Below are 13,977 nucleotides of genomic sequence, written 5' to 3' on the forward strand. Positions count from 1 at the left end.
TGTAACGCCGCGAAAGTCACCGCAAACGTGTGATTTTAATGATTTTTGCAATCGCTCGTGTCAAAAGCGAAAATAAATTCGAGAGATACGTGTGTTACAGAATGCTCTCTCGGGCGTAAATTAACGTGAGTTTTCCCGGTATTCCGGTCAAAGAGTTCACGAAATTACTGTATATGTAATGTATGATATTAAAGCTTGTGCAAGCTGCAATTATTGCGGCAGAGGTTAGGGTAGGAAGAAAAAATAGAACAAAAAAAATAAATTTCTAAAAAAAAAAATATTCTCACTTCCTTTGATCGCTAGTTCAAGTTTCGACTATATCGTTGAACGATTTAATCGCGATAAAGCTCGAATAAACTTATACTGCGGATTTTAAAGCTAAAATGATCAGCCGGCGGTCCGTCGACAGTTTTAATTACTTTACAAAAAATTTCGAGAATCTCGTCGCAATCAGGGAAGAAAAAAATCTCGGGGACGGGCGGGTTACACAATAGAGAGTCGAAGACGATCGGCAGCAAATCGACGAATCGCGCCGCAAAATGTCCGCAGACGCAGCAACAGCAGACGGCGAACACTTTATTGCTGATTCATTTGGGCGCCGTGGAAACGGCCGTGTGCCTGATATTGCTGATTTTTACGACCGGTTCGTGGCCGGTCGCCGGAACGTGGTGCGTTTTCCACGGATTCCTCTTGGCCCTGCTACATCCGGTCGCTCTCTGGACCGTGACCGGATTAAATTGCGACAGGTGAGTCTTTCTCTCAGCCTTTTCTCCTTTTATTTTTTTTTTTATATTATAATTATATGATATTATAAATTATATCAATATTAAAAAATTATAATCGATAAAATATATGATCTTATATCGATATTATAAAATTATATTCGATATTCGAAGACATTCCATTATGCAAATTGGAGACTTGGAGATGAATGAAGATCGCCATATATCAGTTCTCCCACGTAAATCGTTGCTCGCGGAAGCGAAGTCGACGGTAATCGATGCATATCGACGACAATCGAGGTTCATAAAAGGGATGTGTAGCGGTTGTTAATCACATTGTTCCCGCGTCGATCATGCGTGAAACCGCGTTTTACGCGACGCGCGTTTAAAGCACACGTTTTACGCGGAGATTCGAGTATCCCTTGTGTGTATACGAGGTGAATGTATGCGAATTGTCGGCTTCTCGCGCATTTTCGATCGGATTATTTCCAGAATAATTCGACAAAATTATCCTCGTATTGTCTATTGCTCGAAAAATTTTACTTTTATATCGACCGTGTTATAGATGCTTTAGTTGCAACGAAATTTTATGCCGGATAAAGGCAAAAACGTCATTGTCGTTCGAGTAAATCGAGGACGAGAGAGGATGAAAATCGAAAGTTCAATCTCGATATATACGGCGCAATCTCGAGCAACACGTGAACGAGGTTGCCTAGGATGTCAATAATGATTCCACAGACTCAGAACAATATCGCGACTGTCAGATGATACAAGACATTTGTTCGATACAGTCTGCGTATAATCCAGAGAATCATGAAATCCGTCATTCCACTTCTATATACTTGTTGCTTATCATCTCGCTGCGTTCTCTCATCAATAGTTGAGACATGCGTTTCGACATACAGGAGGAATTTTGATTATCCCGGCTGAATTGTAATTCTCGTTCCACGCTTTACATATATATTGCATTATATTGCATTATATTGCATTATACGCGAGTACACAATAGACTTTTAGGAGTGGCGAGGGATATATTGCGCATTATACGATACTCGTAGATTGAGTACTTGTATGAAATTCGAAAATATATTGATTATTTTACAAAAAAGAAAAAAAGAAAATATATTTTTCACAAAATTTATCTGTCGTGTCGTAGAAGTAGCACGTTGTACTTTGAGCTTTACTATAAATTATTTTGTGAACGATTTACACACATACACCCTTTGAAAATCTTGCATTTCTTCCATCGTCTGTGAATTCCCACGACAAACGTTTCTGTATCGTTTCGCGCGACCCTTTAAGGAAACACGGAAAACCCCCCGTGAGAATATAGAAAATTCGCTCCTCTCTTTTCCTCGACAAAGGCCACTTTCGGGCCCGACCGCACTGGCTCGATCCACCACGGAATATTTTATTCAACAGCTTAACAGATTTAAGCCACCGCACCGGGGTGTCTTTGGGTTTCTTCATTGGGGGCGCATATTTCGTTGCATATTTCTCCGAGAAAGAGCGCGTTGATCGTCAGAAAAAGATTATGTCATTCTCCCTCGTTTATGATATTCCGAGATATATTTTATTTAATTTTATTTAATCACAATTTTTATTCATCAACAAGTTCCTCTAATTTTATAAATTACCACCAATCTTTTTATTTTTAATGGTCTATATGTTTACTCTTTAATCAATTTTTATTCGTCTCAACGAGTTCCTCTAATTTTATAAAATATTCCGAGATATGTTTTAATCCCGTTAAATGATAAAGGGGTGGCGGGGGGTCGGGTAGGAGGAAAAACGTTAGAATTAGATATTCGACCGAGTGTGAAAACGGAAGCTCGCGCGATATCCAATTAGTAGTTCTTGCGGAGAGCCGTGTGCTACACGCAATTACTCTATACATGCAGGTATTACGCGATCGCTGCACCCTTGCATTACGCCGCTTTGGTCTCCCCGCGTCGCGTGGCCGTAGGATTGGCTGCTTCTTGGACGGGCGCCCTGCTTTTGTGCTTGCCGCCGTTCTCCGGTCTGGTACCGCCTTATAGGTTTGTATATATACACATACACACGTATATATATGTATGTACATGTCACACCATTAACCATCACTATCTTCACCACGACTACTACCGTCATTGCATTCCGTGGCGTTGCTTCTCTACAATATTGCAGCGCGATTGCTGCATTTTCTCGCATGATGAACGAGATTCGATTTACTTTGTGTACTCCGTTTCTCAACTCGAGCAAGTTGTTTTGCATTGTATAAAGGTGCGTTGCGAGACTATTCTCGCGCTAGCTCTCTCGGAGAGGACACGAAAGAATTCAATCTCATTCGAGATTTCGTCGACGCCGGTGGAGTTGGATAAATTAATTAAAACGGAATGCAGCGACAATGTTCAACAAACTATTTTAAACGAGCGCTTTGATTCTCGATTTTATTTTTAACGCGCATATATATATGAAAATACGATTAAAAAAAAGAAAGACAGAAAACCTGTATAATATAATTTCGCATCGAAGTCGCGCGAAATATATCCATTCGAGAGACACGTTATCTCTTAATATCTCCTGTCTATCGATCAGGTATAGCCCAGGGTTGGGCTGCTGCGCCCCGGATTTCGGAAACGGCACTTGGGGATCCGCCGCGGCGCTCTACGGCGCCGTTTACGTCATTCTGGGCCTGGGTCTGCCAGCTGTCCTCGTGACGGTCTGCAATTTACGGGTGCTGGGTATAGCGCGGTACCATCGGCATCGTATCGCCAGCGCGATCTACGAGGTCACCCTAAGCGCCCAGGTGACCATTACCCATCAGCGAAATCCGTTTTTTGTGCCAACTGTCACCGCGCCCTCCGCGGGAGGACCGCCGCGTTTTCACAGCGCCGCCAGCACGGTTCGTACAGATGTCCTTTTTTTGTCTCCTTCGAGATTTTAAGGTGCTCGTGTGATATACATGTGTATTTAAAATTTAAAGAATTATTTTTTTTTTATTATTATGGTAACGACGGTATCTTCGATCAATCGGCGCGAGAGAGCGATTTTTTTCTTCGACAGACTTCATCCGGCCAATTTAGCTCTTGTCAAGTCATTCGATTTAAGTTAATCGGGCTAATTAATGGTGCTTCGTAGTTAAAGCCTAATCTGTAATTTAATTTTCTCCGGAGTTAGCAAGTCAAATCGATAGACACCACGCTGGGAGGCATCGGTGAAATACATACTGAAACTTTCCCTCTCTGCGAAGCATCACGTTGCGAAACCGTCCGGTTTGACTTCTATTCTAGGAAATCGTGACTCGGGACCTTTCGAATATATCAAGTCTCGATATCATCGTGCTTAACGGAAGGATAAATAATTGCGCGCTTCGCGATCGAAGGCGCGGTCGCCAATAAACTTCCGATCCGACCTTCATCGAACGTGATGACGTTCCAGGTGATGCAACTGGTCGGTTCCCTGTACCTGCTCTACTTTCCTTACTGCGGATTTATTCTCTGGGAAGCTTGCAATGCCGGTAATCAGCACCGTCTACACACATATCCTAGACTCGCGTCCTCTTTGGCGTCTCTCCTTCTAGCGTGTTCGCCGCCCGTCAACGGCCTTCTCTACGGCTTAAAGTCGCAGACTCTGCGACGTTCCGTGCAAAACTACTGGCGGAAGAAGGCGAACAAATCCGAGTTGCAACAGGTAATCCGATCAGGAAAAGCTAAATCAATTGAACACCCTCGAGCGACGCAAAGGACACTATTTTTCGAAGCTTAACCCTTCTGTCAATGAACTCGGGTACTTAAAGCAATTTTAAATTTTAAATAATTAAATAATTAAAGAGGAATTTAAAACCAATTTTATTGCACTTGATATCTGTGTCTGGCCCTTTTCGTACCTGAAATTGTACATATTTATATATCAGAGCCTTTTCAGTTTATTATGTTAGCTTTAAATAAAAATGTGTCGGAACTTTTCTCCCCTCCTAAACAAACAAAATACAAAGGGTCTTTCGGAAATCTCTTAAAATGATAGGAAAGAATGTTCGAAAAAATTGTTATATAAAAAACAGCTGTTATAAAAAAATTGCCGCATGTAGTACAAGGTGTCGAAAACACTCGACTGATTCATTGATGATGAAAAATTATGACAGAAGGGTTAATATCGCACTTATACTTATTCCAGGAGATACAGGCAAGAACGCCAAGTGTAGCGGGTTCCAGGCGACCTTCCGGCAGCGGGAACGTTTCCTTTTTCCCGTTTCCGCCCTTACAACGTAGGCTCAGCGAGGCGTTGCTGGCCCTCGGCTCGTGCAGAGCCGGCAACAGTTTCGAAAGCAATAATCTCGGGTTTCAACGAGGCAGGCTGCAGCCCGCCGTCTCATGCAATACTCTCAGAGTGCCAACCGCCGAATCAGGTACGCAAATTTACGCGATTTACACTGCTGATATTGTTTTAATGATATTCTCTCTCTCTCTACATATACATTATATATATCCGTACTTCCGGTATATATTCAGAAATAATGTTCGTAACCCGAGAGAGCCCATAGTTAAGTAAGATCTTAACACGAATGTCTTTCTCTCTCTTTCTTTATATATATATAAAGATTTGTAGTGAAATAAACCAAACTTTTGAAAGATATCTCTTGATCGTTGATGGGTAAACATTTCGACACTGATATGAGCATCATCCTTTCATCATGGCGCGCTAAGATGAGCCGAGCAAATTGGTGAGGGCGAGCGCGAGTGCCGCCAGTCTGATGGGTCCCCACTATCGGAGCGACTTTATCGGGATGGACTTGGGTGCGGGATGCTCCATAGCAATATGCGAGACCCCGAGGAAGAGTCCGAGGATCCTCATAACGCGCGCGTACAGCGAGGAGAGCCAGGACGGGAGCAGTCCGCTTCTGATGAGAAAATCCCCCAATTCCAATACTAACCCACCGCCGTGCGAAAGTACGTCATACATTAACATCTGTGGTGTCGTACATTTAGCTCGATCACATTTGCAATTTCGAAATAATTGCGACTCGAAAAAAAAATATTACCGCATTCTTGATTTATCTTTCACGCGACTCCTGTCTCATGTTATATATGTATGTGTCATATAGAGTGACTCATATTAAAAATGATTATCCTCGAAAAAAATTTTAAACTATGAATTTTATAAAAAAAAATATTTCAGATAAGAATTCGGTTTCTCGAAAGCAACTATGATCTACGATCAGTATAATATAATCAACTTATCTGAAATATATAATTTCTATAAAACGCATAGGGTTTGGTGTGCTCGATAATTTTTAGTAACTCATCTCTGTGTACATTCATTTTTCCTTCCTAATAAAATTCTGTCGTCACATAATATATTATCTTCTCCATCCATCAAAGACGAATAAGATTAGATAAGTTTTTAATAACATCGGTGAACATCGGAAGTTTCGTGACAACGTAAGTTCTATTTTGTACGGGAATTCATAAATGGATAGACCGAAGTAGATCAGTGTACTTGTCCGTATAATTCGAGAAAAAAATTCTCTCATTTGACAAATCGCGCGTGCATAGAGCACCGATGGCGAGACTGCAGCACCGGAAGCGAGAGCAGTACAGGAAGCAGCGACGCGAGCATCTGGACCACCAACGTGACCCCAAAGTCCGTCAAGGGTAGCGCGAGGAATTCGACCGATGGCTGGTCGTCTCGACGATATACACGTGGGAAGAATTTGGAGGAAAACCCGCCAGCGATCAGGGCGAACAACAATAGCGAGAGCAGCGATACCACGGATACGACCACAGCCACGACAACAACCACCACCCTGCTCAAGTCTCTCGCCATTGTAAGTGTCATAAAATAAATCTGCGCATTATTAATAATAAAAATAAAATAATAAAAAAAATAATTACTGACATTGCCTGAAACTGAATTTGCTGCAGGAAAATAGCGGGAAGGAAAAGGAGAAGATGAACGGTAACATTAAGAAGAGAGAATTCAGCGAGAGTGAAAGCAGTTGGAGCAGCGTCGAGGAGATCGAGACTAAGGCGACGACTGAGAGAAACGACAAGGACGACAGTCTCGAAAGGTCCAGGGAGGAGCTGCAGACGGGACTCCCGCGGCGAAAGTCAAGGGGTGACAACCGTAGCGAGGTTGCCGAAGTTTCCGAGGACCGAGGCGAGGAGGCTGCGCAGCTCAGGCCCCTCTTGACTCCCTCCTCCTAAGCTTATCTTCTTAAGTCTAAATGTATTTTCCTTTCGGGTAATCCGTTCGTGTCCCAGACAAAATGAGATTCTACCGCGTGTACTTAAGCGACACCGCTATACAAACCGAAGTTTCGTAATAAGGATGAGAGAGAGAGAGAGAGCATCCAATCATGACTTATTTCGCTAATTTGCAAAAATGAAAAGTTAACCGGTCAATATTGCGACGCAGCAAATATTTTAATAACTTGTATTTATCGACATAAAAGCGAAGAGAGGTGATATTTGAGGAATATAACTCGTCCAAGCCGTACAATTTGTACCGCGAAAGGTATGATCTCGATCGATTTCTTACACGTTCTAATGAGAAATGTAGAAAGTTTTTGAAGTACGTAGACGGAAGGATTTGGCGCAGCCTTTACACTCGACATTAATATATCATATATAATATATATATCGACATATCCTGAAATTATATTTTTGTACTTTCACTCTGCAACATTACGTAACGCAACGACGTGAAACCATCCTTTACAACAAAGAGAAGAAGAATGATTAATATATCACCGGCAAACTTGATTTCGGAAAATTTTCGTTCGCTCGCTTGACGCACCAGAACGAAGAAAAGAATTAATTATCGATCGTTCTCGACCATTATCGATGAAAGTTTTGCGCCAGGGACGTATTCGCGCGAGAATTTCGTCATTCACGAAACTTTCGGTCCAATTTATCTTTAATTTGCCGAAGCAAGAGTCATAGAAACTCGAGCAGGAACGAAGGAAGGAACAAGGACGGAAGAGTCGGACACCCGAGAAAGTTCTTTTGACAGAAAGCGGTAACAATAAAGGTCGAATCAAAGGGGCGAGCTCCTAAGGAATCTTCAACGTTCGCGTTAAATTCGGATAGATCGGGTGCAAAGTCAAATTCTATTGTAGAAAATAAATCTCACTTTTGTAAATGTCAAATTTCGCTCGGCATGTAGTTACGCTAGTTCGCAAAATTCCATGGCCCTCTTACGACTCTCTGACATCTACGCGAGATATATAAATGATATTTAGTAATTTAGATAAGTCAAATTTAGTCGATACCGATAATAGTAGCCGCGTTGGAATTGACACTCCAAAAAAATTGCGTAGAAGCATATATGTGCGTACAAACATCCATGTAAACAAAATATCTCGACGTTCTGTGGGCGTTTGATTGCGGTGTTATTTATATATGATATACGGCAGGAACGTTTACGTTTCGATTTGTTAGGAACGCGCGAGAATCGATCCGTATTCGCGTATTTTATTTATTGATACCGACTAGTCATTCCGATTGTATATAGGATGAAAAGAAGATGAGTCTTTGTGCAAAAATAAGGTTGAAGCTATAGAATAAATCTTGTTCGTACGAGCTTTCTTATTCGAGAAAATTAAAAATTAGAAAATTGATAGCATATTTATGCTTTTCAAGCTTGAATCTCTGACGATCTTGTGTCATACATCATGGAATTTATCTCGACAGCAGCTATTAAGATGTGTATAAAAAGGTGTGTATAAAAAGATACATTATCTTTATTGAAAAAATAAAATTTATCTTGATGTTTTATATAATAACTCATATAACTCTCATATAACTCTCTTCAATAATTTATTTTGAACTTTTATCAAATGGAATATATTGTACTTTTATAACATATTATATTATAATTATATAATTATATTATATTAATTTTTTTTATAATTTCTCTCAAAAATTAATTTTTGCATGAAGAATTGCTTCTTTTTCGATTATATTATATTTCTCGCGATTTATCTTGTATATATTTATATATAATTCTACCGTCCGATATAATATATATATATATATATATTTAGAGAAATAATATTAATATATATTATTTCTCTTATATATAGTTGATAGCTCTGTAATGAAGAATTTATATAATGCAAGTCGAATTATTATCGTCGACTTGTTTGATTATTGACTGCTTAATACAGCGTAAATACGGATCATTCTCTCTCGGCATTTTAATTTATACAATATTGTTGTTAAATAAATATACATCGTTATAGTCGAGGCAGCACCTTATTATCGTACGCATGAGACTTGATAGTCTCCGGCGTATGTCACGACGTCCATGTAACTTCGAATTTGCTATAGAATCGCTTATCTACGAGCTGTCTCTGTTGATCTAAACTTGTCAGATAGAACTGTACGCGTGCAGCTTGTGAGGACACACAATTGCGAATCCGTTGATCTCAATAAAAAACCGTGATCACCGAGACCAATGATAAAAAATTCGAGGAACTTTGTCGGGTGCGAGCATGTTGTATCGATGTTAACATTACAAAGAGTTGCGGCATAAACAATGTCTGAGTGTATAAAGTTAGTTCAAATAAAAAGAAATAAAAAAAATATATCTAGAAACTATTGAATTTGTAGTTTCCTGCAATTTATTGTAAAACGTCTGCACTTACATTTATTATTTATTATACTAGAACAACACAAGCGCTATGAGCGCACCATTCTTTAATTTTATATTAAAAAGAATGATATTTAAAAAAAAATAATATAAAGTTTGTTTGAACTCGATTAATATTTTTTGGCAGAAATCACCTGATTAAAACGTTAATTTATTAATTAAATTTTTAAATAATGGTATATAATAAAATTATAAAATAATAACGTTTTAAATAAAATGTTATAGTACATTAAACTCAATTAATATTTTTTGACAGTTTTCAGCTAATATCTGTCAAAAAATATTATATCGAGTTTAAAGTATTATAACATGTTATTTATAACATTATTATTTTAATTTTTATAATATATTTTTATTTTAAAATTTAATTAGCAAATTAATGCTTTAATCAGCTGATTTCTGTCAAAAAATATTAATCAAGTTTAAACAAACTTTATATAAATATATCATTCTTTTTTGCATAAAATCAAATGGCGCGCGCTTGTGTTGTTCTAATTTTTCTAAAAAAGGCATATTAAGTCGATTCTCGCAAGTATTGTTTTGTTGCCTCTTTTCCGCGATGTTGATTAACTGTCTCGATACGCGTTGTGCGTTGTCATAGCGAGGGTTAGCAGTTTGATAGTTTGTCTAAAATAAAATAAAATAAAAAATAATGTGTTTTAATATATGTTTTAAATAATATATGTTATAATATTTCAATGCTATGAATATAATACACAACCGTACAACGCGTATTGAGACAGTTAATTAGCATCGCAGAAAAGAGGCAACAATACTTCGAGACTTTCGAGAATCGACTTAACATGCCTCTTTTTAGAAAGGGAAAGAGATTTATTATTTAATATATTATATAATATATACACTGAGAGAATTTTCTCTTAGAATTTATCCTGAAAATCATGGTAATCGTAAGACAATATGGTACGAAAAGAATTTTATGAGAATTTCTCTGATTAATATTTATTACAATAAAAATAATAATATCTATCACAATAAAATATAAAATATGTTTGATTAATTTTACTAAACTGCATAGTAAAATTTATCAAACATATTTTATATTTTATTGTGATAGATATTATTTTTATTGTGATAAATATTAATCAGAGAAATTCTCATAAAATTCTTTTTATACCATATTGTCCCACGATTACCATGATTTTCAAGGTAAATTCTAAGAGAAAATTCTGTGTATGTAGCTTGTTAAAAAGTCTCCCCCACCCCCCTCATTCGTTTCATAAAATGTATTAATAACGCATGCTGCGTTTTATGCATGATCTATATGTATGTATATTTATATGCTTCGTAAAGATTATTACGAAAGCGAATACTATTGCGAAAGTGATTAAGAACAAAACTTCTTGTGCGCTAAAATACTAAAAAAAAAAAAGAGAAAATGGAGAGCAAAGCAAGGATCAATTCGGCAAATTTTAGACCATATAAAACAAATTCAATTAATATGTTATTAGAAACTAATGTAAACCTCAAGAGATACTTAACCATTAGAAAGATTGATTGCAAATTAGTCACTGAATAATTATGTAAGACTTCATATTAAATTTTTTATCAAATATCGGAAAGTGTTATGCAAACATTATTGATTTTCTTTTTTAACTAAAAAAGGAGAAAACAGTGTATATGTTTTTAATTCAAAGATGTCTTCTAAATCGCTCGCGTTTCTTTTTATTTTTAATATATTTTGTTGAGCGCAAAAAAGAACTATTATATAATACATAGAGTAAAAAATATTTTATTGTATATATATTAAACTATAAATATAGTGATAATAACAATAACTATAATAATAATTGGGCAAAATACAAGTTTTTAGATATCAAAGCAATTATAATTTCAATCAGATTGAGCGAATATTATAATTGCTTTGATATGTAAAAACTTTGTTTTACCCAATTATTATTATAGTTATTGTTATTATCACTATATTTATAGTTTAATATATATACAATAAAATATTTTTTACTCTATGTATTATGTAATAGTTCCTTTTTGCGCTCAACAAAATATATTAAAAATAAAAAGAAACGCGAGCGATTTAGAAGACATCTTTGAATTAAAAACATATACACTGTTTTCTCCTTTTTTAGTTAAAAAAGAAAATCAATAATGTTTGCATAACACTTTCCGATATTTGATAAAAAATTTAGTTATTGTTATTATCACTATTATCACTAATTCTTATTAATTATCATTATAGCCATTGTTATTAATATCTAATTAAATTTAACTTATTTTAATAAGTTCATAAAATTAATTTAAGCATTATTCCTTTGTGCGCTTGTCATTCTTATAAACAACGAGAGGTCTAAGATACATTTTTCGTTATGTCCACTTAGAATCAACGTATCAATATATCAATATATCAAATATAATACCCGTATGCTGAAAAATCAAATAATTGTTTCGTATATTTTCGACATTGTCGATGGATTATATTTCCTATTCTAAACGAAACGTAGCGAATGCATAAATTTAAATATAAAAAAATTAAGAGCAATTTAAAAGTTTTATAAAATAATTACTTTGATAGTTATACATATAAAACTAAATTTATTCAGAGATTTTGTGTTTTCATATATATAATTATTTAAAATAAATCATTTAAAAGGAAAATATTTAAGAAGAGTATTTATCTATATATTGCAAAAAAAGTATTCGCAACGCGTTCGTCGAAAAATAAATAAAGTTGTAAATAGACAACTTTCTGCTTTCATTTCTACAATCAACAAAATTACAGCGAAACCATTCGACGCTGAGAAAGCTTGGACCGACCATCTGAATCGGTTGGCGGACATCGACAGGCTTTATCCGAGCAAATCACCGCTTTTGGCTCGTCATTTAAGCTCAGTATCAAACGATTGTTCGACATTCATGGTGAGTAGAAAGCACAAATATGCAATATTCATTGTCCAATGCAAATTCAAACATAAGCTACTTACCGCTTATTTATGCATTATTTGTTAAATATATTAAAAATATAATCTTGTTAAGGCGTTGCGTACGCAAAAAGTATATTAAATCTCAGAAATATTTTATATCTTGGATATAAACGCGCGAGATTAATTTTGCGTACGAATAACAAATGAAATACAAATAATTAATTACTCACTCATGCTGCTGTGTCGCACGAATCTATCTAGCCTTTCTTTCCTTCTTCCTTTCTCTCGCCTTCCTTGTTGCTCGTTCGCGGTGTTTTCCGCACTTTTCCGCCAAAGCAAGGTTAGTTACGACGCGTATCAATCATTGAAATACCGACGATTCCGCGACATTCTTCATCACACTTTCGGTCTTAAATTACGCGGTGCGCACTTTATTACGTTTTTAGGGTAAAAATAACGCGAAAAAGGAGAGAATACAATCGAACAAAGCTTTGGTTCTCTTGAGCTTCGGTTCCCACAACGTCTCGCGTCTAGTGCAGTGGCGATGAATGGCGGGCGGCAGAGAGAGAATTCGAAAATGCGCCAACTTCACGGTGACGCTACACCTTGTCACTCCGTGCTGCACTTTTCGCTTTTTCAATGGTAAATAATATGCGTTGGCATTTGAAGACAATTACTGTTACTCTTATTGTAACGTAAATGAATTAAATAAAAATACGAATTAAAATTGATAATAATTATATGTCGAGATATATATCGAAATTTATAGACGACTTTATATCGACTGTTCGCGATAAATATCGATTATCGAAATCGCGCGAGATACGCGAGATATTTTAAAAATTATCCGTATAAAATACGGATAATAATAATGAATATTTTGATAATAATAAATATTAAAATATTAAAATACATAACGTGTTAAAACGCATATTTCGCGAGGTTTATGTATCCCGTTTCGTGTCTGCCTCTCTTAAACTGAATCAGTGAAGATGTCATCTATTAAAACAGACACAAGATTTATGTAATGAGTTTCATTCATATTTGTTTTCATTGAATATTAATGAAACTCATTACATAAAGCTATTTTATATTTCATTGAGTATGAATATGATTTCACTGAAAAATCAGTAATAATCATATTTTCAAGTAGCTTTTAAAGCTTTTTCTATTTATTTATTTCTATTTTTTGAGAGAAAAACTACTACTTCAGAATTATGTACATATTATTTTTTTTTTATTCTTAATGTGATAAATCTATAAAAAATAAACAAGATTCTTGGTCAAACTCAGATATTTTTTAACAAAATATATTGCTATAAATCTATCTGCTTATATACAATATGATGAGATGTATTTTAAAATATTACTGTGATTGAAACGACTACTAACTAATTTGTTTAAGTGAAATTTCATTAATTTGCAGTGCTTATACTTAGAATTGAAAATGTAACTATTTAACTGTTTTTCAGTAATAATACACTGATTCTATTTAAAAGAGTGCATTCCGTTAATGACCAAACAAAATTTCGAAGATATATGGGCATTCTAATATCACGCGATACGATGTGATTAAGCAAATCGAATTAATAAATAATTAAGATAAGTCATCATTAAAAATATATAATTTGAAATTGCCCTATATAACATTTATTAATTTTCACTCAGCATTTTTTATCAAGACTATTTTGTATTTATAATGCGTTCAAATATCATCCTTCGAA

The 13,977-nt window shown here is 35.7% G+C and overlaps 2 protein-coding genes across 4 annotated transcripts in view; one reads left to right on the forward strand and one right to left on the reverse strand.

Moving 5' to 3' along the window:
* The window catches only part of LOC145939046 (uncharacterized), a 28,154-nt gene extending 19,668 nt beyond the window's left edge, over positions 1 to 8,486 (forward strand). Inside the window, exons 3-10 of one of the 2 annotated variants that reach the window (XM_083043091.1) lie at positions 550 to 746; positions 2,624 to 2,761; positions 3,300 to 3,606; positions 4,143 to 4,394; positions 4,878 to 5,109; positions 5,408 to 5,650; positions 6,257 to 6,528; positions 6,626 to 8,486. In XM_083043091.1, the coding sequence (XP_082899217.1) occupies positions 550 to 746; positions 2,624 to 2,761; positions 3,300 to 3,606; positions 4,143 to 4,394; positions 4,878 to 5,109; positions 5,408 to 5,650; positions 6,257 to 6,528; positions 6,626 to 6,907 (1,923 nt within the window). In that variant the 3' untranslated portion in view covers positions 6,908 to 8,486. The remainder of the gene's footprint in view (positions 1 to 549; positions 747 to 2,623; positions 2,762 to 3,299; positions 3,607 to 4,142; positions 4,395 to 4,877; positions 5,110 to 5,407; positions 5,651 to 6,256; positions 6,529 to 6,625) is intronic. The other variant, XM_083043092.1, reaches the window with a different exon arrangement.
* Positions 1 to 13,977, reverse strand: part of LOC145939053 (phytanoyl-CoA dioxygenase, peroxisomal-like) — a 38,181-nt gene that overhangs the window by 21,733 nt on the left and 2,471 nt on the right. The window contains exon 1 of one of the 2 annotated variants that reach the window (XM_083043105.1): positions 12,484 to 12,780. The exons of the other annotated variant lie outside the window; for it this stretch is intronic. The gene's annotated coding sequence lies outside the window, so the exon portion shown is untranslated. Of the gene's footprint in view, positions 1 to 12,483; positions 12,781 to 13,977 lie in introns of those variants that run through there. 2 annotated transcript variants of the gene reach the window in all.

The sequence above is a fragment of the Prenolepis imparis genome, unplaced genomic scaffold (assembly GCF_030444845.1).
Source record: "Prenolepis imparis isolate NDT839.2.m4 unplaced genomic scaffold, iyPreImpa1.0 SCAF_7, whole genome shotgun sequence".
Lineage (NCBI taxonomy): Eukaryota > Metazoa > Arthropoda > Insecta > Hymenoptera > Formicidae > Prenolepis > Prenolepis imparis.